Genomic DNA, 24,393 nt, shown 5'->3' on the forward strand with positions numbered 1-24,393 from the left:
CTGCCCACCAAAAGAACTTTTGTCTTTATGCAAGGAATGATAGGAATTATTGATTCCAGGTCCTGAGAATGTTGACACCATAGGCTTTTTAGATACCATTGTAGTTTCCTCATATAGGTTCATAGGTTTATACTAGGCTAACTGCCCTAGGGCATTTATAAGCCTAGCCCAAAGTTATGTGGCTTACGCCACCCCTTATGTTAGACATACTGTGCCCATTAGTTTGTTTTGCCTCTGTCCAGTAGTGACACAGAGATGATTCCCGGGGTAAACCTACTATCTCCCATCCACCGGTCAAGATTTCTCTTGAACAGTGCCAGCGAGGTGCTCTGCCTCACATGGACCGGGTTTTTATTCCACAGCATAGGGAGTCTTTGGGTGATAAATCTATCCCTCCAGCACATCCTATTTATATCCATGCTAAGGTTTAAGTCTCTTGCTCTAGTGGTTTTGGTGGATTTGTTTTTTTTGAGGTGGAGCATGTCCATTAATTCCGGGTTGGTCATGGCCTTGTATGTCAGGCACAGGTCACCTCTGAGCAGACGGTATGCAACTGAATAGAGTTGGAGTTTCTTCAGTCTGGCAGCATATGACAGGTTTTGGAGTCCCTTTATCCTTTTGGTGAGGAACTTTTGGGGTCTCTCCAATTGCTGCAGGTGTCGGGTGAGATACATCCCGAATGGGGCATTGTACTCGATCATTGGTCTGATAAGTGAAGAGTACAGGGGAACAATGACCTCACTTGATCTGGATGTGAATCCCTGCATGATCAGGTGGGCAATGTAGAAGGTCTTTCAAACCACTTTAGCAACGTGAGTGTCAAACGAGAGGCCACTGTCAACCTGGGTCCCCAGGTCCCTGATAACCTTTTCTGTGCTTAGTGGGTTGCCACCTATATGGTGGCTTGGGGTTACCTTGTTTTTCCCGAAGGGTATGACTATACACTTTTTTGTGTTTAACTTCAGGCCATGGCTCTGGCACCAGCTATCAGTTTCCGTGAGACCCCTCTGAAGGATGTCTGCGTCCGATGTACTATCCACTATGGCACCCAGTTTGCAGTCATCCGCAAACTTTGTCAGCCATAGACCTCCTATGTTTGCCTGTACTTCTGAGAAGTAGATGCCGAACAATAGGGGGCCAAGGACTGAGCCCTGTGGGACTCCACTTGTAACCGGCTTGGAGTCTGACATGGCTCCAGCAACTCTAACCCTGTGGGTTCTGTCCTTTAGCCAGTTTGCAACCCATCTTGTGACATATGGGTTTACATTTAAGCTGGTAAGTTTCTCTATAATACCCGACTGGGGTATTGTGTCGAAAGCTTTTGCAAGGTCAAGGTAGGCTGTATGGACTGTCTTTCCCTCATCAATGGCCTTGGTGACTTTCGAAGAAGTCGACCAAGTTCAAAAGGCAAGATCTGCCCTTGACAAAGCCAAACTGGGTTGGGTCCAAGGTCTGCAAGTCCCCTATGTCCTTGTTTATGAGTTCCATTATGACCCTCTCCATAGCTTTGCAGACCAGGCTTGTTAAGCTTATGGGGCGGTAATTACCAGGGTCCGTAGAGGCACCGCCTTTGTGGAGTGGGACCACAGTTGCCGTACACCACTCCTTGGGCACATATCCTGTGGTGAGGCTAAGATTAAACAGCTGCCTTATGTGTGGGTTTAGTTCTTCATTAAGTTCATGTAGCACACAGCCGGGGACCCCATCCGGTCCCATTGATGCTGTGTTTTTAGCTTTAGAGAGAGCAGCTTTCACCTGCGCATTTGAGATGTCTGGGAGGCTACACTCAGTTGGGATAGTTATCTCTCCTTTTGGGGGGGAGAGGGGGGTGAAGTTTGCGCTGAACCGGTCTGCCAGTATGTTGGCAATGTCTGTGGGTTCAGTGATTTTTGTATCATTTTGGACTAATTCTGAGCATATCTGGGAGTTTCCACCCAGGTTTCTGACATCGCTAAAGAAGGCCTTATGATTGTCTTTTGAATCTATGGCAATTTTTCTCTCAAAGTTGGCCTTGGATGATTTTATGAGGGATCGTAGTTTCTTTCTAGTGCTGATCAAAGATGCCTTCCCTTTTTGGGATTTTGCTCTATCATGTAATAGCTTTCTCCTCGTATTGTAAAGTTTGTTTATGGCTGGGGTCCACCAGACTGGATGTTTGCCCTTGGTGGAAAGAGTCTTGGTTTTATTTGGTATTGCCTGATCCATGCAGTCCTGAAGGTGTTCATAGAAGGCATTTATAAGGGCTTCCGCAGCTTGGGTTGTGGTTTCCATTGGCTCGGGGGCCTTGAAGGATACCACACCTGTCTTGAGTAGTGTGAAGTTTGCTTTAGAGAAGTTCTTCACTGTGGTCTTTTTTGTTTGGGGTGGGGGGCGGGATGTGGATTTCTAGTGAGATTAGTTTATGATCTGATCTCACCAATGAGGGATATACTTCTGGTGTGGAGCATTTTGTCCCCATGTTCGTGATGATGAGATCTAGTATATTTTCTCCTCTTGTGGGGACGGTGACTAGTTGTTCCATGGCATTTGAATTTATGAACTCCAGGAACCTTTGGGCTAGAAAGTTTGGGCTTGAGTAATGTTCCCAGTCTATATTCAGGTAGTTGAAGTCACCCAATATGATGGTGTTTGGTGATACATTTATACCCTCCAGTGTCTTCAGGAAGGCTGTGTGGGTTTCCTGAGTTTGAGAGGGTGGCCTGTAGTATGCTACAAATTGTAGAGCAGTTTTGCCTATGGTTAATTGCACCTGGATGGTTTCCGATGCTTCGTGCGTAGCCACCAACCTGGAGGTGTGGGTATCCTTGATGAATATGGATACACCCCCTCCTTTTGTGGTGTGGTCCGGGTTTTGTGGCCGGAACGCATGATATGAGATGAAACCTGTTAGTGCCGGGGTGCTCTCAGGAGCCTTGAACCAGGTTTCAGTCGCAGCACAGACATCGATGTTCTCCATACTGAGAAGGGCCTCGAGTGAGTGCATTTTGAGATTTAGACTTCTGGCATTGAGCAGCATTACCCTTAGTTTCTTCACGTTTTTGTTTTCTAGGGTGGTAGGTTTAGAATTTGAGCCTTGCCTAAAAAAGGCACTATGGGGGTGGCAAGAGCCTTAGCCAATATCCGGAATCCCAGGGGTGACAGGTGCAAGCCGTCCCTTGTGAAGCAGCGTGGCTTGTCGAGCATGTCATCCCAGGCAGACAGACACTGGATCCCCTTTGAATGACACCAGAAATTAAGCCAATTGTTAAAGCTGATCATCTTGTCACTATATTGTGGCATCATTCTTGGTGAAGGAAGGATACTGCTCAGGGTCAGGGTCATACCTGCCTGGGCTACATAATCAGAGAGCTCCTCTATGTCTCTTTTCATGTAGTCCAGGGAGGTACATCTCAGGTCGTTCACACCAGCATGGACAATGACTGTGTCATACTTGTACTTGCCGTGGAGTGACCTGAGTGCTTGTGTTATGTGGCGGATTCTAGCGCCAGATAGGCAGCTTACTGTGACCCTCTCCTTGTTCAGCCTGGTGAGTGGGACGTCAGTGTGTCTGACTATGGAGTCACCTATGACAAGTATGTTTGGTGTTGTATTTGGCCTTAAGGGCAGTGACTGCTTTGCACACTGACTTTGTTGTTTATGTATTGTTTGTGTGGTGTATTGAGTTTGCAGTTGCTTGGGTGTCTGCTTTGGAGGCCTCTGCTGTTTAGGTAAATTTTTACTCAGAGCCTCCGAGTATGTCTTAGTATGCAGTCTTGCATATGGAATTAGTAGTATGCAAGAGGCCATGAACCCCTGGGGGTTGCAGGATTTTCCTTGCAGATAGCTGGGTCTTTGTGGCCAGTAGCTCGAAGTAGGCTGTCAGACTTGTTTCTCTGGTGTGACAATTTGTTGGCAGGGTACTAGATGACATTTTTTTTCGTTTGTGGTGTACCCCAGTGAGGTTAGAAGTTTCTTTACAAATGCCAGATGTTTTAGTAGCATGTCCTGGCTTTCTGCCTGAATTAGACAATCGTCCAGGTATGGGTATATCTGAATATTTCTTTGCCTGCAAAATGCAATGACTGGAGCTAGACACTTTGTGAATACCCTGGGCGCAGTAGATAAGCCAAAGGGAAGAGCAGAGAACTGATAGTGCATGGAGCCTGCCCTGAAGCACAGTTATTTCCTGCAAGATTCCCTTACTGGAATGTGCAGGTAGGCTTCCTTTAAGTCTAAGGTTGCCAAACAGGCATCTTTGCCTAGCATGGGAAGCAGCTGTTGAAGTGTTAGCATTTTGAACTTTGGGATTACCAAAAAGGTGTTTAAAATAGAGAGGTCCAGGCTAGGATGGCAGGAGCAGTCTTTTCTGGGTACCATGAAAAGTCTTGAGTAAAAACCTTGTCCCCTTTCTTCTGCTGGGACAGGTAGAATAGCCCTGACACTTAGGAGAGAGAGAACCTGCTGCTGAGCCTCTGCCCATTGATTTGGGGGTAGGTCTAGCCAACCGTTTGGGGTTGGTAAGGTGTGGAAGGGGAATCTGTATCCTTGGAAAACTATATTTAAAGCCCATTTGTCCTGGGTAATGAGTTCCCAGTTTTTTGCATGCAGGATGATCTTTCCCCCTAAGGGAGCAGGCACTTGAGCAGGGCTTGGAAGGTTTAAGGTTAAGTCATTGCGACATTTTTCCATAGGGGGTGTCTTACTACTTCCAGCTTTGGAAGTGAGAGCCCCCCACTGCTTAGGCCTATGAGTACCTTGAGACTAGCCTAGCTGGTCTGCTGTTCCTGCGTTTGGACTGAGAAGGCCTGGAAGAGACAGGAAAGGGCCAATTCTTAGAAGGCCAATTGTCTGTTTGAAATGCAAGTCAGTAGACTAATACACCCTCAGAAGCTGATGCCTGCACAGCGGCTCCGGACCCATCCAAGGTAGAGACATCCGCAGGTTCCATAGTCGAAGAAGCATCTCGCGGCATACAGGACTCCTAATGGGTCTCAGTAGAGGCCTGTGAATCTGAAGTAGCGGGTATCAGGGGCTGCAAAAGCACCTCACTGAGTACCGGCGAACTGGTAACTAGCCTAACGGAAGCGTCATTGGCAGCTTTGTACCTATGCAGTCTGTCTCCATCTTTACTTTTTTTTTGGAATGTTGGATGGCTTACTAATGCCATTTCTGGATAGTTAAACAGAGTACAGAAATTATTTGCTGCAAAAAGCAACAGACGACGAATAGCCCGGGGGTTGAATAAGGCACAAAACAGACAGCAAGGGAAGTCGTGGTCTGGGCCCTAAGCAAAGAATGCAGTACGAATGAAAATCTTTGAGGTATTTGCTTTCCACAGGTAATACAATTGTTAACTTTTTCTGACATCGGGTTAAGAGCAAGAAAAAGGATCCCCAACAGGGTACTTAGCTTTTTTGAAGACTTCGGTTCTGAAATTCAGAAACGAAAATTTCAGGAGTCTGACGACTAGCACTTGTGAAATGCTTCTGCTTCAGGCACTGCATAGCAAGAAAGACTGATGTAATGGCATCAGCTGCATGTTTTATACCCCTGATGAACTGACGTCATGGAAGAAGAGACAGCATCTGACGCAGGAATCCAACACGTTGATATTCAGGCCGGCTGAGGGCTACCTGCAGGCAGATAACCCAAATGTAATGAATGCAACAGTGAAACACGAAGAAAATCCACGACTGCAACAGTGAATACACTCAAACATCTACATTTATGTTAAGTGTACACAACTGTACTATGTCCTTCGTGTTTCACTGTTGCAGTCATTGCACTTGGATTGATTCCCAAAGCTGAGGAAGGGTGGAGGCAGTCAAAGTGTGTTAGGGCTGGCTAGTAGGCCTTGCAAGGCTGCTGTAGCAAATCCAGCTCTGGATTTAGAGAAGAATGGTAAGTGGTAATGCTTGGTGAAGGTGTGTACTGGACTCCAGGTTGCAGCTTCCAGAATGTCCTTGGTAGGGACTCCCCTGAGAAATGCAGTAGAGGTGGAAGTGGCCCTAGTGGAATGTGGTCTGATCCCCTGTGGGGTAGGTTTTGCATGGTGCTTGTAGCAGAGATGGATGCAGTGTGCTATCTATTTGCAAATAGTTTGCTTTGAAATAGCCTTACCATCTCTGCCCCTGTAGCAAAGCTGACTAGCAGCTGCTCAGACTTACTGAAAGGTTTAGTCCTGTCAAGGTAGAACCTGAGCTGTCTGTGCACATCCAGAGAGTGCAGGATACTTTTCCCTATATTCTGAGGGTTAAGGAAGAAGGTTGGCAAATGGATGGATTGGTTTAGAGCCACACTGGACACCACCTTAGGCATAAAAGATGGGTTAGTCCTGTGGAAAACCCTGTCAGCATGTAAAATAATGAAAGGTTCCAGTTAGCGCAGACTCTCTTCTTGCTGAAGTTACGGATAAAAGCAAGGCTGTTTACCAAGAGAGGAATTTTAAGTCTGCTGAAGTTGTAGGTTCAAAAAGGGGGAAGCGTGAGCTTTTCCAGTACAAAGTTAAGGTCCCAGGCCGGGGTGGGTGCTCTCCTAGGGGACCTTAAGTTGTTAGCCCCTCTCCGGAACTGGTTTGATGAGAGGGTAAGAAAATAGAGGTGGCTCAGTATTATAATGAGCTGAGATGGCAGAGGCATGAATCTTAATGGAGAAGGATAGGCCTCTGTGGAGTAGGACTGCTAGGTAATCCAGGATTAGAGGTAAGGAGGGCACTGCTATGTCCTTCCCTTGAGACAGATTCCAACAACAATATCTTTTCCACTTTTAAGCATAGAATTTCCTAGTACTAGGGCTTCTGGCTTTAACAATGACGTCCAGCACCTGTTTGCGGAGGGATGATGGAGGTGTATTCAAGGGATAAGCCAGGCTGCAAGGTTTAGGGATTGTAACAGTGGATGCAAAATCTGTCCCTCCTACTGTGACAGCAGGGTGCGAGTCTGGTGAAGGTGCCAGGGTGGCACTGCTGTCAGACTGTGCAAGAGTGGGTACACCAGTGCTGGCATGGCCAGTCTGCGGCAGTAAGAATGGCCCTTGGCCTGTCCTGTTTTATCTTGTGTAGTACTTTTGAGAGGAGGGGCAGAGGGGGAAAGGCATAAATTGAGATTTTCCCATTGAAAGGATAGGGCATCCACATTCCAGGCCCTGCTGTGAAGGTTCCAGGTGCAGAATTTGCTCAACTGGTGCTTCTCGGGGGAGGCAAATAGGTCCACCTCCAGTGTCTCCCACCCCTGGATCAGAAGGTTGAAGGTGTTGGGCTCCACTTTCCACTCGTGTGGGTCTAGTAGATTTCTGCTTAGGTCGTCTGCCAGTGAATTTTGTTTGCCTGGCAGGAATTGAGCTTGTAGATGCACTTGGTTGCTCAAAGCTGTGTTCCACGGGGCCACGGCTAACCTGCAGAGTGGGTAAGAATGGGTTACCCCCTGCTTGTTTATGTACCACATAACAGTGGTGTTTGTCTTTTTATAAACAGTTTTCCTGGAAGGACTAGATATCTGAAGGCTGTCAGAGCATTCTGTACAGCTAGCATCTTTTTCATTGATGTGCAGGAGAATCTGGACTGGCCCTGAATGCATTTGCCTGCCATGAGAGCCCCCCAAACATTTTCTGATGCATCTGTTGTCAGGGTTTGGGTGGCGAGGGGTTGAGTGAAAAGCAGTCCCTTTTTGTGGTTGCATGCTTCTGCCCACCAAAGGAACTCTGCCCTTAGACAAGGGATGATTGGAATGACTTTTCAGGTACTGAGAATGCTGGCACCAAAGACTTAAGTACCACTGAAGTTTCCTCATATGCAGTCTGGCATATGGAATTAGCAGAATACATAAGGCCATGAACCCTAGGGCTAGTAGTATTTTTTTTGCTTGCAGATAGCTGGATTCTGGTGGCCATTTGTTTGAAGTAGTTTGCCAGATAGACCTGTTTTTCTGAAGTGAGAAATGCCATCTGGGAAGTTGTGTCCAAGCTTGCTCCCAGGAATACAATCTTTTGACTGGGTACCTGTTGTGATTTCTTTTCTTTGATGTTGTACCCCAATGAAATGAGTAGGCTTTTTACAGATGCCAGGTAATGAAGTAGCAATTCCTGACTGTCCACCTGAATCAGGTAGTCATCCAAGTATGGGAAAATTTGGATATTTATCTGCCTGCAGTATGCAATGGCTGGAGGCAGGCACTTTGTGAATACTCTGGGTGCAGTAGATAAGCCAAAGAGAAGTACAGAGAACTGATAGTGCATAGAGCCTGCCCCGAAGGGTACATATTTTCTGCATAACTCCCTTATGGGGATGTGCAGTTAAGCTTCTTTTAAGTCTAGAGTGACTAACCAGGCATCCTTGGCTAGCATAGGGAGAAGCTGTTGCAGGGTAAGCATCTTGAACTTTGGGACCACCAGAAAGGTGTTGAGAGTTGATAGATCCAGGATAGGGCACAAAGAGTCCTCTTTTCTGAAGCACCAGGAAAAGTCTGGAATAAAAACCCTGCCCCCTTTGTTGCACTGGAACAGGTTGAACAGCTCTGATATTGAGCAGGGAAAGTACTTGCTTTTGAGCCTCTGTCCACTGGTTTGGAGGAAAGTCTGTAAACCCTCTTGGGGTTGGCAGTGTATGGAAGTAGAATCGGTACCCCTGGGATACAATGTTTAGGACCCATCTGTCCTGGGTAATGGACATCCAGTTTTGTGTATGAAGGGCAAGTTTTCCTTCGAGGGGCACAAGTAATTGGGCAGGGCTGGGAAGGATAACTGAAAAGTCATTGTGAACTTTTTCCATAAGGAGGCAGCTTACCACTCCCTGTTTTTGAGGTGGGGGCACTCCATTGTTTAGATCTCTGCATACCCTGGGTGGCCTGTTTCCCTTGGGTTTGGTCTGAGAAGGCCTGGAAGGGGCTGGAAAGGACCAGTTTTTAGAAGGTCAATGCCTACTGAATCTAGGTGGCTGCACCTGTAAGAATTCTTTAACAGTTTACATTGATTTAGCTTTTTTCTTCCATCTTTTTAAGAACCTCTTCTGCTTTGGTGCCAAATCAGTCCTTATATAAAGGAGTATCCAGTAATTTGCATTTGACATGATCTGGCAAGGTTTGTTCTTTCAGGCAAGCATGCCTTCTCAGTACCGACCCAGTGACTGCAACCCTGCAAGATGTTTCTAGGGCATAAAAGCCACACTGCAAAGTATGCTTACTAACTTGGTTTGCAGAATGCATTAGCTCTTGTAAATCTTACTTTCTGCACAATCTGGAAGTATCACCATTTTTTGTTTAATTAGTTCCATAATATGCTGATGGTACTTCAACATGTGAAACTACCAATTCATTGCCCTGATGGTAAGAGTAGCAGAGGTATATACCTTCTTACCCCATCTTTCTAAAACTCTGGAATTCCTGTTTGAAGGGGTATGATTTTTGGCTGTAGTAGCCTTAATACCTTTAGGTACCTGGAAAATGGTCTCTGGATCCGCAGTAGGATGCCTGAAGAGACATTTGTGGTAATCCGGTACTCTGTAGTACCTGTCAGGTTTCCTAGGGGCCGGGGGTAAAGTATCTGGAGTGAGACTGGATTCCATAAAATAATCTACAACATCCAGGACAGGGGGTACTAACTAGAGTCCTGTGCTGAGGCAACTCTAAAAATTCTCTGAGTCTCTTTTTGGACTGAGGGTAGTCCTGGCATTTCCAGCGGAAATGCTCTCTTAAAGTATGCAAGGTTTCACCAAAAGAAAAGTCCCCTGAAGGGAAAGCAGAGGGAATGGATTCCTCTCCATCTGAATCCTCATAGGTCAATAAGGGCATGTCCTAATAATCAGAAGGGTCAGTCATCAGACTCCTAGTCTGTAGAATCAGAAGGAAAATCAGTTCTTTGTCTCTTATCAGGGGAAGGGCTAGCTTCCTCTAATTAGGGTAATAAGGTCCATCAGCCATTCTAAGCATTTGATTTTGTGGCATGAGAGCTTGAGCATGTGCTTTGGTCATACTCTGTGCCTCAGAAACTCGGTAGTTTTAGCTACAAACGAAGTAGTCAGTTTAATTTGAACATCGGCAGGTCCAAATACATCCTCAGAAACTAGTGCTTGCACAGCAGCTCCGGACCCATCCAAGGTAGAGACATCTGCAGGCTCCATAGTCGTAGAAGCATCTCGTGGCATACCGGATCTCAGCAGAGGCCTGCGAATCCATAGAAGCGGGCATCAGGGGCTGCAAAGGCTGAATGAGTACCGGCGGACTGGCCATTAGCTTAGCAGAAGCATAGTCGGCAGTTTTAGACCTATGCGGTCTCTCTCTGTCTTTATCTTTACATTTTTTCGGAAGATCAGTAGTCGGATGGCTTATCAAAGACATTTCAGAATACAGAGAATGACCGCAAAAGAATTGAGAGACAGAAATAGCCCGAAAACGAATGGTTAAGGCGTTAAACAAGGCACAAATCTGAGAGCAAGGGACGTCGTGGTCTGGGCCAAAACAGGTGACACAGTAAGAATGAAAATCTGAGGAATTTGCTTTCACAGGCAAGACAATTGTTAACTTTTTCTGACATCGGTTAGAGCAAGAAAAAATGGTCCCCAATGGGGTACTTAGCTTTAGAAGACTTCAGGATTACAAACTCAAATGAAAATTTCAGGTAGCAGCCGACCGGCACTTGCGAACTGCTTCTGCTTCGGGCTCCTCCTCGGCAAGAAAGACTGATGTAATAGCGTCTGCTGCCTTATTTATACCCCTGACGACCTGACATCATGGAAGAAGTAAAGTACAGTTTTGTACCTACCATAAATGTAGATGTTCGAAGATCCACATTGCTGCAGTCCTAACACTTGGGTAGTCCGCTGTCCCAGTCGGCCCGAATACCAAAGTATAAGGCTGACGTCAATCAAGGCGCACTAGTCTGACGTCAGGACGTCAGGGTACAAATGCGCATGACCGACGTCATATCCTCAGTCTTTTCTTGCCCCAGATGTCAGAAGACCCTAAAAAGATAAGGCCAAACCAAAAAACAACAACACACCAAACACCCCTGTACCAAAAATATGTGCAATATATACAAAATCAGAAAGGTACAATCCCACCCACACAACCACCCCTAAACACAGAGGGGAAGGAGGGAGGGTAAATTGGACTGCAGCAATGTGGATCTTCGAACATCTACATTTATGGTAGGTACAAAACTGTACTATGTTCTTCATCTCACATTGCTGCAGTCCTCACACTTGGGTAGAATCCCAAAGCAGAGGTAAGGGAGGATGGCAAATCACAAAGAAGCAGGAGCTGCCAACATGCCCTGTAAAATAGCAGTGGCAAAACCAGCCCTAGATTTAGAGTAGAGAGGAAGGTGGTAATGCTTAGAGAAAGTATGCACTGAACTCCAAGTAGCTGCCTCCAAAATATCCTTAGTTGCCACCCCCCTTAGAAATGCTGTTGAAGTGGCAGTAGCCCTAGTGGAATGAGGCCTAATCCCAGCTGGAATCTCTTTGCCATGATGGGAGTAACAGAAAGTAATGCAAAACCCAATCCACTTAGAAATAGTTTGTTTTGACACAGGCTTGCCCTGAGAACTCAAAGCAAAAGAAACAAACAACTGCTGAGACTGCCTAAAATCCTTAGTCCTGCTTAAATAATAACGCAACTGCCTGTGTACATCTAAAGTGTGCAAAATCTTTGGCAGCTGGTGGTTTAGTGGAGAAGCGAACAGATCTATGTCTGGAGTTCCCCATGACACTGTCAATTTCTGAAACACATGAAGATCCAGTTTCCACTCGTGGGGATCCATGATTTGCCTGCTTAACACATCTGCTAAGGAGTTCTGTGCTCCCGGCAGAAACCTTGCTTGAAGATTCAGTTGCAAGCTTAGCGCAGTCTCCCACAAAATCATTGCTTGCCTGCATAGAGGATAAGAATGTGTTCCCCCTTGTTTGTTGATGTACCACATGACAGTTGTGTTGTCTGTTAGAATCAACACCTGCCCTGGAAGAAGTAAATCCTTGAAAGCCATTAATGCAAACTGGACTGCTAACATCTTCTTCATATTGATATGTAGATGCTGCAGTCTGGCAGGCCACTTGTCTTGTATCCACTTTCCATTCAGATGAGCTCCCCAAGCTGTGTCTGAGGCATCTGTCGTTAGAATCTGACTCGCCTCTGGCCGGGTCACAGAGAGTCCCTTGTTTAGGTGACATTCCTGAGCCCACCACAAAAATTCCTTTTGAATGCAAGGTATTATTGGAATGACAGTGTCCAAATCCTGGCAGTGCTGTGTCCATACATTTTTGAGATACCATTGCAGCTTCCTCATATGTAGTTTGGCATTGGGAAGCGCCAGAATACAAGATGCCATGAACCCTAAGGCTTGAAGGACTGTCCTTGCAGTCAGCCCGGACTGATGAGATAGTTGATGGAAGTAAAGAGAAAGATTCTTTTGTTTGTCCGGGGTTAAAAAGGCCATCTGGGTTGCTGTATTCAGTCTCACACCCAGAAAGCACATGTCTTGAGAGGGTACTAGACTGGACTTTATTTCGTTCACAGAATACCCTAGGCATCTTAGCACTGCTATCACATATTCCAAATGCTGAAGAAGCACGTCCCTTTCTTGAGCCAGAATCAGGCAGTCGTCCAAATAAGGATAGATTTGTATTCCTTTTAGCCTGAAGAAAGCTATCACTGGAGCCAGAACTTTGTGAATACTCTGGGGGCAGTAGATAAGCCAAAGGGCAATGCAGAGAACTGATAATGAGAATTCCCAGCTCGAAAACGCAGATACTTCCTGCAAATTAGTCTGATAGGAACATGAAGGTAAGCTTCCTTGAGGTCCAAAGTTACCATCCAGTGATCTTTGCCCAGCAGAGGTAAAAGCTGTTGTAACGTCAACATTTTGAACTTGGGAATGTCCAGATAAGTGTTGAGGATAGATAAATCCAAAATTGGTCTCCACGTGTTCCCCTTTTTTGGTACTAGGAACAGGCGTGAATAAAATCCTAGGCCCCTTTCTGGCACAGGAACCGGCTGAATGGCCCCTATTTGGAGTAACAGAGAAATTTGCTTGTGAGCCTCTATTCTTTGTTGAGGAGGAATATCTGGCATGCCTTTGAAAGGAGGCAAGGTATGGAAATAAAACCTGTAACCGTGGTGAATGATATCCAATACCCATCTGTCTTGGGTAATTAAATTCCAATTTTCTCTGAAAAGTGCCAACCTTCCTCCCAAAGGTGCTGCCAGATGAGAAGATTCTGGCAGCTGAAAAGGCAGGTCATTGGGTCTGTTTACGAAAGGACTGACCCCTGCCCTCACCAGAAGACTGAGCAGGTGAACTCCCTGTTCTAGGCCTAAAAGAACCCTGAGCTCTGCCCCTACCACGTCTAGACCTACCCCTAGACTGGGAATCATAAGCAGGATATGTCCACCCCTTGGGTAGGCCAATTTCTACTAAACTTCGGAGGCTGAACCTGCAAAAAATCTTTAACAGTCTGCATAGACTTAGCCTTGTCTTCCATTTTCTTTAGAACTGCTTCCACAGGCGAACCAAACAACACATCAGATTGTAAAGGAGCATCTAAAATCCTTGTCTTAACATGCTCAGCTAAATTCTGATCCCTCAGCCAGGCGTGCCTGCGAAGAACCGAACCAGTGGCAGCCACCCTCGAAGAGGCCTGTACAGCATCAAAACCACATTGCAAAGAATGCTTACCCACCTGTTCAGAAACATGAACTAAATCCTGCAACTCTTTACACTCAATACCTTCCGCCAGAGCATCTACCTTAGACTTTAATTGTGAAAGGAGATAATTTTGGTATTTCAACATGTGAAACTGGCAATTCAAAGCCCTCATGGCTAAAGTGGAAGAAGTATACACTTTCTTTCCCCATCTATCCAAAGCCCTTGCTTCTTTATCTGGAGGAACCGGATTTTTAACAACAGAAGCCTTAACACCTTTAGGCCCCTGAGAAACAGTTTCTGGGTCTGCCCTAGGACTCTTAAAAAGATACTTATGAGCTTCAGGCACCATATAATATCTATCCGGTTTAACTGGAGCAGGAGGCAAAGAATCAGGGTTCAGAGAAGCCTCTGCAAAAACATCTTCCACCACATCCAGAACAGGAGGTATAGCTAAAGGCCTATGCTGGGGAAGAAACAAAAATTCCCTAAGCCTTTTCCTGGAATAAGAGAAATCCTGACCTTCCCATTTAAAATGCTCCCTCATGGAATGAAGAGTCTCTGAAAAAGAAAAATCCTCAGGAGGAGAAGCAGAAGGAGTAGAATCATCCACATCAGAATCAGAGTAAGGAGAATACTCCTGCAAGTCTTCAGCCGAAGACTCAGAAGCATCCGAATCCTGTTCAAAACTCCCAAGCTCAGGTTCCACCCTAGGCCTCTTATCAGGAGGGGGCATAGAACCTCTAATCATTGTAATCAAATCTTCTGCCATCTTAAGCATATGCTTCTTAGGCACAGACCCTGAAGAACTAGGGGTAACACCTGAAACAAAACTTGGCCTGCCCCTGGGAGAAGCCTTGGGAACAGAAGGGGAGGGCCTAACCACCTTAGGAAGGGAGGGAAGAACAGCTACCTGAGAAGCCCCTTCAGCCTGGCCTACCTCCTGAGAGGTCACATCTTGCAATAATAAAGTCTCTCCCTGGGACTCCAAAGAAACTTCTGGCTGAACCTCTGGCTCCACCGAGCCCTCTAAAGAACCGACGTCCGGTACGGACGGTTCTTCCAGCCTAGGCTTTGCTGTTTTGTCCTTGCGCTTTTTAGACGAAGCGGGCGAAGGAGCATCCGACGGCATTTTATAATTACACCGCTTCCCAAAAACTAACCTGGCACAATCTAATCTTCTCTTTATAGTGCGTTTGTTAAATCTAGCACAAGAGCGACAGCTAACAACGTCGTGCTCAGGCCATAAACAAGGTATACACAAGGTATGGTAATCCCTATGAGGTATCTGTTTCCCACAAGAAATACAGTTATTCACTTTTTCTGACATCCGGTAAAATACTGAGGCAAGAAAAAAAACAAAATATTCCCCAACGGGGTACTTAGCCAACTTTGATTCGGTCTGAAACTCCGACTTCGGAAAATCTGAGAACGCCAACCTGCACTTGCAACGCTGCTTCTGCATCGGACCATGCGGCAAAAAAGACTGAGGATATGACGTCGGTCATGCGCATTTGTACCCTGACGTCCTGACGTCAGACTAGTGCGCCTTGACCGCCGTCAGCCTTATACTTTGGTATTCGGGCCGACTGGGACAGCGGACTACCCAAGTGTTAGGACTGCAGCAATGTGAGATGAAGAACATCAGCATCTAACGCAGAAACCTTAAGACTCTGGTATTCGGGCAGACTGAGGGCTGCCTGTAGGCAGGATAACCAAAAGTGTGATGACTGCAACAGTGAAATATGAAGATCATCAGCAGGTTAGGAAAAGAAGGCTTTACCTTATCACCTCAGAAAGGGATGCTGTGCTCCCTTCTAACATTATACTCACACAGAAGACAAACATGCCAAAATAGAAGTTATGTTCTTACCATAACGTTCCATGTTAGTTGTCTTCTTCTCGCCTTCTTCTTGCTGGATGGGTTCGGAGCCGACCTCGGCTCCGACTCGGCCACTCTAAAGCTCGAGAGTTGGTTCCACCGGCTCGAGGCTCCCCTTATATCCCACAATGCTAGGCGAGAGTTACCTCAGATCTCGTTTGTAAGCTAACCCCAGCTTAAAACAGAAAAACAGTATAACTGTGAAAAACAGAATCCACCTCTAACAACAGGAAGAAGAAGGGTGACCTACATCCTGAACAAGAAATATGCATAATAGCATATAGCTAAGAAAGAGGTGGTAGAAAGAGAGGCCACGATCACAACTCCTCTAGGTCTGTCCAGGCCGTGGGGAAGGAGGGTGGGGCGAAGAAGAAGAAGAAGACAACTAACATGGAACGTTATGGTAAGAACATAACTTCTATATGTTAAGTTGTCTATCTCCTTCATTCTGCTGGATGGGACTGTCCCTAGCACCTTGTCCCGGTGGCCTAACGGAACAGACTCCTGAGAACAGTGGAACCAAAATTAGCTCTATGCCTAGAAGCTAAATCCAACTTATAATGGGAAATAAAAGTGTGAGGAGTAGCCCAAGTAGCCGCTGCACAAATGGTGTCAATAGGCAGTCTGTCTTGGAAGGCTAGAGAAGTAGCCAAAGCTCTGGTGGAATGGGCTTTAGGCTTATTAGGCAGTTTTTTGTGTCTAATCTCATAAACAAGGGTAATCAGAGACGTTAGCCATCTGGATAAAGTTACCTTTGAAACTGGAAGTCCCTTTCTGCTTTCCGCATAGGAGACAAACAGCTGATCAGATTTTCTGAATTGTTTTGTCCTGTCCAAGTAGTACCTTAACTGACGATGAACATCCAGACAGTGTAATTTTTGTTCAGACCTATTTGAATATTCCGGGAAAAAGACAGGAAGGTCAATGCATTGGTTCAGATTTGATGTTGAAACCACCTTAGGCAAAAAGGACGGGTTAGTTCGTAAGGAAACTCTGTCCTTATGGAACACAAGGTAAGGAGAACGACAACTGAGTGCTTGAAGTTCTGAAATTCTTCTAGCTGATGTGATAGCCACCAGAAAGAGAGTTTTCAATGATAATAACTTTAAGGAACATGAAGCTGCAGGTTCGAAAGGGGAAAGAATCAAAGAAGCAAGAACTAAATTTAGGTCCCAAGGAGAAGGAGGATTTCTTACAGGAGGTCTGAGAAGAAAAACTCCTTTCAAAAAGGCTTTGCAGAGTTTGTGGGACATTAGGGCGGATTCAGAAATACCCACATGGAAATTAGAAATAGCTGCCAATTGAACCTTAAGAGTAGATGGAGATGAACCTGCATGGAAGAGTTCAGCAAGAAAATCGAGGACTAGTTGGATGGAAGCGGTGAAAGGATCTATGTCCTTTCCTTGTGCCCAATATGAAAATCGTTTCCACTTACTCAAATAAATCTTTCTAGTGGAAGATTTATGGGAAGCTATCAAAATATCTCTAACAGAGTGAGATAATTGAGGAAGCCTGGCTACGGTTGGAAGTGGAGGAACCAAGCAGTGAGGTTCAGAGAGCGGAGGGACCGATGAAACTGACCCGACTGATGGATCAAAAGATCTGGAACTAGGTCCAGATTCCACGGTCGCTCAAAAGAAATCGATGCAGAAAGGGGAACCACACTTGTCGAGGCCAGTAAGGAGCAATGAGGATCAATGAGGCCTTCTGAGCGATAGCTTTCTGTATTACTTGAGAGATCAGTGGGAAAGGAGGAAATGCATACAGAAGTCCCCGGGCCAAACTTGGACTAGCTGCCTCTGCTGGGTTGGCCTGGTAAAGGGAATAGAGTGAAGTATTCTCTGCACTTGCTGTTTTGGGGAGTAGCAAAAAGGTCGCAGCAAGGCTGACCCCACTTGAGAAAAATCTCTCTCACTACAGAGTCTTTCAGAGACCACTCGTGAGGCATGAGAACAGCTCTGCTCAACTTGTCCGCAATGTGATTGGACTTCCCGGGGATGTGCGTTGCTATCAGAAAACGCTGAGAAGAAATCGCCCATTGCCACAGTCTGAGTGCTTCTCGACACAGGGGGTATGATCTGGTTCCGCCTTGTTTGTTGATGTACCACACTACAGACATATTGTCTGTCTGGATTGCAATCGTTCCCAGGGGAAGAGAGTCTTGAAGGGCTTGCAACGCTAAAAACACTGCTCTCATCTCTTGAACATTTATATGCAAGTAGCATTCGTCTGGTTGCCATATGCCCTGGACTGTTCTGCCCTGATAATGCCCCCCCCCCACCCGATCAGGGAGGCGTCCGTTGTCAGAGTAGCAACCGGAGGGGAAGGAACAAAGGGTCTTCCCAGGAAGAGCTGAGGGGAAGAAATCCACCAAAGATGATGATTCTTGCATGCTTGCGTAATCATAATGGTGTGGGACATCGGAAGTTGCTGGTACGACCATTGTGTGAAGAGCATCCATTGAAGGATTCTCATGTGGAATCTGGCTAATAGAAGTAGAGGGATAGCAGCAGCCATAATCCCCAGTACTTTCAGAACTAATCTGGCTTTGACTCTGTTGCTGTGGAAGAGAAGAAAGACCAGTTTGCATGTCTGCTATTCTTTGGTCTGTTAGTCTCGCAGACATGTTGACTGTGTCTAGATTTGCCTATGAAGGTAATAGCATGACAAGGCGACAAAACAGACTTTCGCAATTTATTGAGATGCCTAACTTTTGACAAATGCGAAAGGTGTAGTCTCTGGCCATTAGAAGAAGATGCTTGGTAGGAGCTGTGAGGAGCCAGTCGTCCAAATATGGAAACACCTGGAATCCTTGACGTCTCAGGTGAGAAGCTACCACTGCCATGCATTTGGTAAACACCCGGGGGGCAGTGGTGAGACCAAAGGGCAGGGCTCTGAATTGAAAGTGACTGGTTCCCAGCCGGAAGCGGAGGAATCTCCTGGAGCGTCTGTTCATTTTTATATGATAGTACGTTTATGTGCAAGTGGCATTCGTTTGGTTGCCATGTGCCCTGGACAGTCCTGCCCTGATAATGCCCCCCCCACCCGATCAGGGAGGCATCCGTTGTCAGAGTAGCAACCGGAGGAGGTGGAACAAATGGTCTCCCCAACAGGAGCTGGGGGGAAGACATCCACCACATGAGATGCTTTTTGCACGCTTGCGAGATCATAATGGTGTGAGACATTGGAAGTTCCTGGTATGACCATTGAGAAAAGAGCATCCACTGAAGGATCCGCATGTGGTATCTGGCCAATGGGAGGAGAGGTATGGCCGCTGCCATAATTCCCAACACCTTTAGAACTAACCTGGCTTTGGCTCTGTTGTTGTTGAGAAGAAGTGACACCAATTTTTGGATGTCTGATATCCTTTGGTTCGTTAGTGTTGCGGACATGTTTACAGTATCTAAATTTGCCTATGTAGGTAATAGTACGACAAGGCGACAAAACAGACTTTTCGCAATTTATTGAGATACCCAGTTGTTGACAGACGCGAAAAGTGTAATCTCTGGCCATCAGAAGGAGATGCTTGGTGGGAGCTGTGAGGAGCCAGTCGTCCAAATATGGAAACACCTGGAATCCTTGTCTCAGGTGAGAAGCTACCACTGCCATGCATTTGGTAAACACCCGGGGGGCAGTGGTGAGACCAAAGGGCAGGGCCCTGAATTGAAAATGACTGGTTCCCAGCCTGAAGCGGAGGAATCTTCTGGAGCGTCTGTTCATTTTTATGTGATAGTACGCGTCCTGAAGGTCTATAGAGCACATCCAGTTTCCTTTTCCCAATAGGGGAAGAATGGATTGCAGCGTGACCATCCGAAATCTTGTCTTCTTGACTGATCTGTTCAAGATACTGAGATCCAAAATTGGTCTCCAGTCCCCTGTTTTCTTTGGAACTAAAAAGAACCTTGAGTAGATTCCGGATCCTAGTTGGTCTGCTGGCACTGGCTGAATGGCTCTTTTTGCAAGCAGTTTTGAGACTTCCAAAGTTGCTATATCCCTTTGAGCGGGTGGAACATCTGGAAGGGATTTTTTTGACTGACTTGGAAAACGAAGAAAGGGAATAGAATAACCTTCGGAAATGATGGACTGTACCCATTTGTCTTGTGTCAAGGATAGCCAGGCTTCTGGGTACAGTGACAATCTTCCCCCGACTGCCTCCGAAGATGGGCAGTCGGGCAACACCTCAGGGATGCTGAAAGGGCTTATCGGAGGACGTCTCGATTGCCCTGGTTCTGGACCCCTCTGCCTCTAGGGCGACGTCTACCATTGTTGTTCCCCTCTGCCTCTGGCGGAACCGACTCTGTGCGTCAGGCGAAGTCCCTTGAGATTGTTTACGGAACCACATCTTTCCCCCCTTCTGGCCTTTGGGGTAAGGCCTAGAAGGAGTGGAAAAACGGACTCCGACGGCAGAAAGGGTCTTGCCATCCGTCTCGCACCTAGTCAGGGTTTCTTTCACTTGTGGACCAAAAAGAGATGATCCATCAAAGGGGAGTTCGTGAAAGACGTCTTGAAAGGTTCCGCAAAATTGCATAGCCGCATCCAGGCGTGCCTACGTAAGGCTACCCCTGTTCCTGCGGCTCTGCTCGCTCCATCAGCCGCATAAGAGAGGAGGCGCATGGAAGAGTTGGAAATAGAATTAAGGATAGCCAGCTGCGTGTTCATTTTTCTTGAAACCCGCAGCTGTAGGGTCCTTCATCATTTCACTCGCTTCTTTGATCAAGTCCCTTTGAAGACGAGTGAAATGGCACAGGTAATTCAGCGAACGCATAGTAAATGTCGCTGAGGAGAACATCCGCTTCCCGTACCTATCCATGGACCTAGATTCCTTTTAGGTGGATGGACAGGCACTGAAGGATCAGCCAGTTCCTTCTTTGTGGCGGCAGCTACCACCATAGCATCCACAGAGACTCCTTTTGATAAAAATTCCTTGTCTGATGGAGCTGTGATGAATTTGGAGGGTCTCCTGGGAGTGGGGTCCACTGAATCAGGAGCCGTCCATGCCTTATTAGCAACCACCTGCAGGAGGGGGTCAGTGAGGGGGTACACCCAGGAGGTGGAAGGACGAGAGCCAAACGCCTCAAGATACACAGATTCGTCCTCCGAAGGGTTGAGGGCTGGCCAATTTCCCCTCTGCTTAAGGATCTCCAGAATGTCTGCAAATGAGACATCTTCAGAAGGGGAACGGGGGGAACCCTCAGAATCATCCAGATCTGTGTCGGACGTGATAGACTCAGGTGAGTCAATGTGCTTCCTCTTGCACTTCCTCTTCCGAGGGGGCTCTTCTGCCAAATCAGGAGAGGCCTCGGAAGAGGATGAAATCCCCAAAGGGAGCTCCTGAGAAGTTGGCTCTCTGCGGTCCGGGATGAGGGAGTGAGTCGACTTACCCTGAGGCAGCATAGAGGGAGGGGCTGACGGAGCCGACTGTGGAGTAGAGCCAGGCTCTAACACACTCCGCATGACCTCGAAAGCACCCCTGTCAGGCAGAGCCAGAGGTCCCCGCTCCGAAGAGCTAAGGACCCCCCTCGGCACCGACAGTGATGGCTCCGAGGCCGATGTCGGAGCCGAACTCACCAGCGCCGAAGCACCGAGAGGGAGAGGGGGTCGGACAAGGGGCCGATGCCACTCACCCCTCGAGCCGACGAGGAAGTCCGGCGCCGAGATTCCTCCATGGAAGAAAACGGAGCCGACGACGGGCGAAGACAAATGTCTCGGCTCCGAGGTGACCACAGTCTCGGTTCCGACGACCCGGCTCCGAGCTCAAGAGAGTCGAAGGAGGAAGGAGTTGATGGACGGGACAGGCACCGACTGATGAGTCGGGCTCTGAAGCATCTGGGCTAGTGCCTCAGACTTGAGTAGTCGACTCACCACCCTCTGAAGGTCATGATCGGACAACCTCGATGACCTAGAGGAATGAGACCTTTGGCTCCGTTCAGACAGCAGGGGAGATCCTGGAGCCGAATGAACGGAGCCAAGAGAAGGTGACCTAGACCTCTTTCTGGTTGTCGGCTCCGAAGATCTTGTCGGAGCCGACACGGGTACCTCGATAACCTCGGCTCCGGCCGGAGCCGAGGAAGCCACAGAAACTGTGGACTGAGTCTTATCGGCTCCAGCCGGAGCCGATAAAGGCAAAGGTTGAACAACCTGAGGTCTCGGCTCAGAAGCCGGAGCCGAAGACCTCGATGCCTTAGAGGGCTTCCCTGTTGAGACAGACAGGGAATCCTCAGGCTTCAACAAGCCTCTCAAAATGAGCTTGTTTTTTCTTTCCTGCAGGACCCTGGGGCTGAAGCCAAGGCAGACAGCACAGGAGTCCTGCAGGTGCAAAGGCCCCAGACAATAGACACAAGAAGTGTGAGCGTCTGTCAGAGACATTTTCTGACAGCACGCATCACACTTCTTGAATCCGGAGACCTTTGCTTCTTTAGACATAGCCTAACTGGTGAACACAAACACACACAAACACACCAGTTATATTCTGTCAAAATAACAAACTTTAGTAAAAATATACTAAAAATAAACAGTAGTACACTACACAAACACTCCCTAGGGAAGGGAAGGCCTAAGGCCCAAGGGAAGAACTAAAAGTTCTTTTAACAAGAAACGGGAAGAAAAATAGGTTCGGGGATAGAGTTTAATGAACTACACTAATTTAGGAATAATTAAACTAAAAAAGGGGTAACAAGAGTAACTTTTTATAGAAAAAGCTAAAACTTACCAGGAACCGGTAGAATAACCAACCTCGAAGCTGTAGCGGCAAACGAGATCTGAGGTAACTCTCGCCTAGCATTGTGGGATATAAGGGGAGCCTCGAGCCGGTGGAACCAACTCTCGAGCTTTAGAGTGGCCGAGTCGGAGCCGAGGTCGGCTCCGAACCCATCCAGCAAGAATGAAGGCGAGATAGACAACTTAACATCTAAAAATTCAATGCTTCAAAAAAAATAAAACAAAAGCACAGTCAGAAAACTGCACTGAAGTATGAGAAAACTCATTCAGCAATAACAAATGTAGTGAACAGGTTAACATTTAAGGAAAACAGCAAAGTAACCTTTCCTATGGTTTTGGTAATGAAGAATGAAGTGCAAGGCAAACAATAACATCCTATCAGATTTCAAACCAGAAAAAAAAAAAAGGAACTGAAAGTCAATGTGATTATTTCATCAAAATAGCGAAAAAATTACTAACCACGTCCATTAAAACAGTCTTCCTCAAAACTGTACTTTTATCCAGGCACAGGCTTTGCTCCTCCAGCACACTGTAGTCCACCTTTTCAAACAATGAAGCATTTTCTTCACAAAATACAACAGTCTTAGATGCCAAATTTTCCACAGTGCCAGTTTTGTCTGAATCAATAATGTTCAATTTATTCTCCTCTTCATCCTCGGCCTGCAGCTTTTTCCCTGATTCAATTGTTTTTTCAAGGAGTATAATTTTCTCAGCCAATTCTCTTTTCTCTTTAGCTGCAGCCTCTAATTTTTCAAGTAAATCCTCCTTCTCTTTACACCAGGGATCAGGTGCTGATGAGAACGACTTCTCTTTAATGCTAGGCTCAAACTCTGTCTGCAAGTCATCACTCTTCAGCTGAAAAGCTTCAACTTCTGTACACCTTTGAACCTGCTCAGCATTTAACTGCTCATCATTAGGCAAATGTTTTTCTTGGTCAAACTGCTTCTTGCATACCTGACCCTGATACTGGTCCACTTCATTGTTCTTTTCAGCTGCTTTTTTCAATTCTTCAGCACATCTTGCTTGGCAGAGAAGTTCTTGTTCTAATTCCACAATTTTCTTCTCAAGACACGATCTTTTTTCATGTTCATCATTTTTTTCACTAGTTAAAAGGTTAATTTGTTGCTCTAGCTGTGCACACTTCAACTCAATTTCTTTCTGTCTTGATGGAGAAAACTCCTGATCTGAAACACTAAAAATGTTACCAAATTAAGTTAACTGCATATTTTCTGTCTACTCAAGTTACACACCACAAAAATCTATTAAATTAAAAAAACATGCATTTAAAATCACAATTAGGTGCAATTTAAAGTCACATTTAAATGGAAGATCCATGTGAAAACAACCAGAAACCACTACATCCATGAACAATTTACAGAGATGTCAAGAAAAAGGATACAACAAAAGGAGGAAGCTACTACAAGACAGAGCAAAATCCTTAAAAGGTAAGACATCCTTGATCACTATAAGTAAAAAACTAAGAGCTCTCATAAAATCATCCAAAGCAAATTTTGAGAGAAAAATAGCTAAAGACTCAAAAGACAATCATAAGGCCTTCTTTAGCTATGTTAGAAACCTGGGAGGAAACTCCCAGATATGCTCAGAACTAGTTCTAAATGATGTGAAGATTACTGATCCTACAGACATTGCCAACATACTGGCTGACAGGTTCAGTGCAAACTCCCCCCCAAAAGGAGAGATATCTGTACCAAGCGATTGCAGCCCCCCAAACATCTCCAACGCCCAAGTGAGAACTGCTCTCTCCAAAGCAAAAACACAGCATCCATGGGACCTGATGGTGTCCCCGGCTGTGTGCTCCACGAACTCAACGAGGAATTAAACCCACAGCTAGGACAGCTGTTTAATCATAGTCTTACCTCTGGATACGCACCCAGGAGTGGCGCACTGCAACTGTGGTCCCACTTCACAAAGGCGGTGCCTCCACCGACCCTGGAAATTACCGGCCCATTAGCTTGACAAGCCTTATCTGCAAAGCCATGGAGAGGATCATAATGGACCTCATAAATAAAGACATAGGAATTTGCAGACTTTGGATCCATCCCAGTTTGGCTTTGTCAAAGGCAGATCATGCCTTCTAAACTTGGTTGACTTTTGAAACAGTCACCAAAGCTATTGATGAGGAAAGGCAGTCCATACAGCCTACCTCGATCTGGCGAAGGCCTTCG

General features: G+C 46.3%; 1 protein-coding gene across 1 annotated transcript in view; it reads right to left on the reverse strand.

Moving 5' to 3' along the window:
- CENPE (centromere protein E) overlaps positions 1-24,393 on the reverse strand; it is a 3,008,010-nt gene that overhangs the window by 2,056,983 nt on the left and 926,634 nt on the right. Inside the window, exon 16 of the mRNA XM_044063442.1 lies at positions 22,667-23,399. Within this exon, the coding sequence (XP_043919377.1) occupies positions 22,667-23,399 (733 nt within the window). The remainder of the gene's footprint in view (positions 1-22,666; positions 23,400-24,393) is intronic.

This window comes from Protopterus annectens, chromosome 2.part1 (genome assembly GCF_019279795.1).
Source record: "Protopterus annectens isolate FY-2018-M chromosome 2.part1, PAN1.0, whole genome shotgun sequence".
Taxonomy (NCBI): Eukaryota; Metazoa; Chordata; order Ceratodontiformes; family Protopteridae; genus Protopterus; species Protopterus annectens.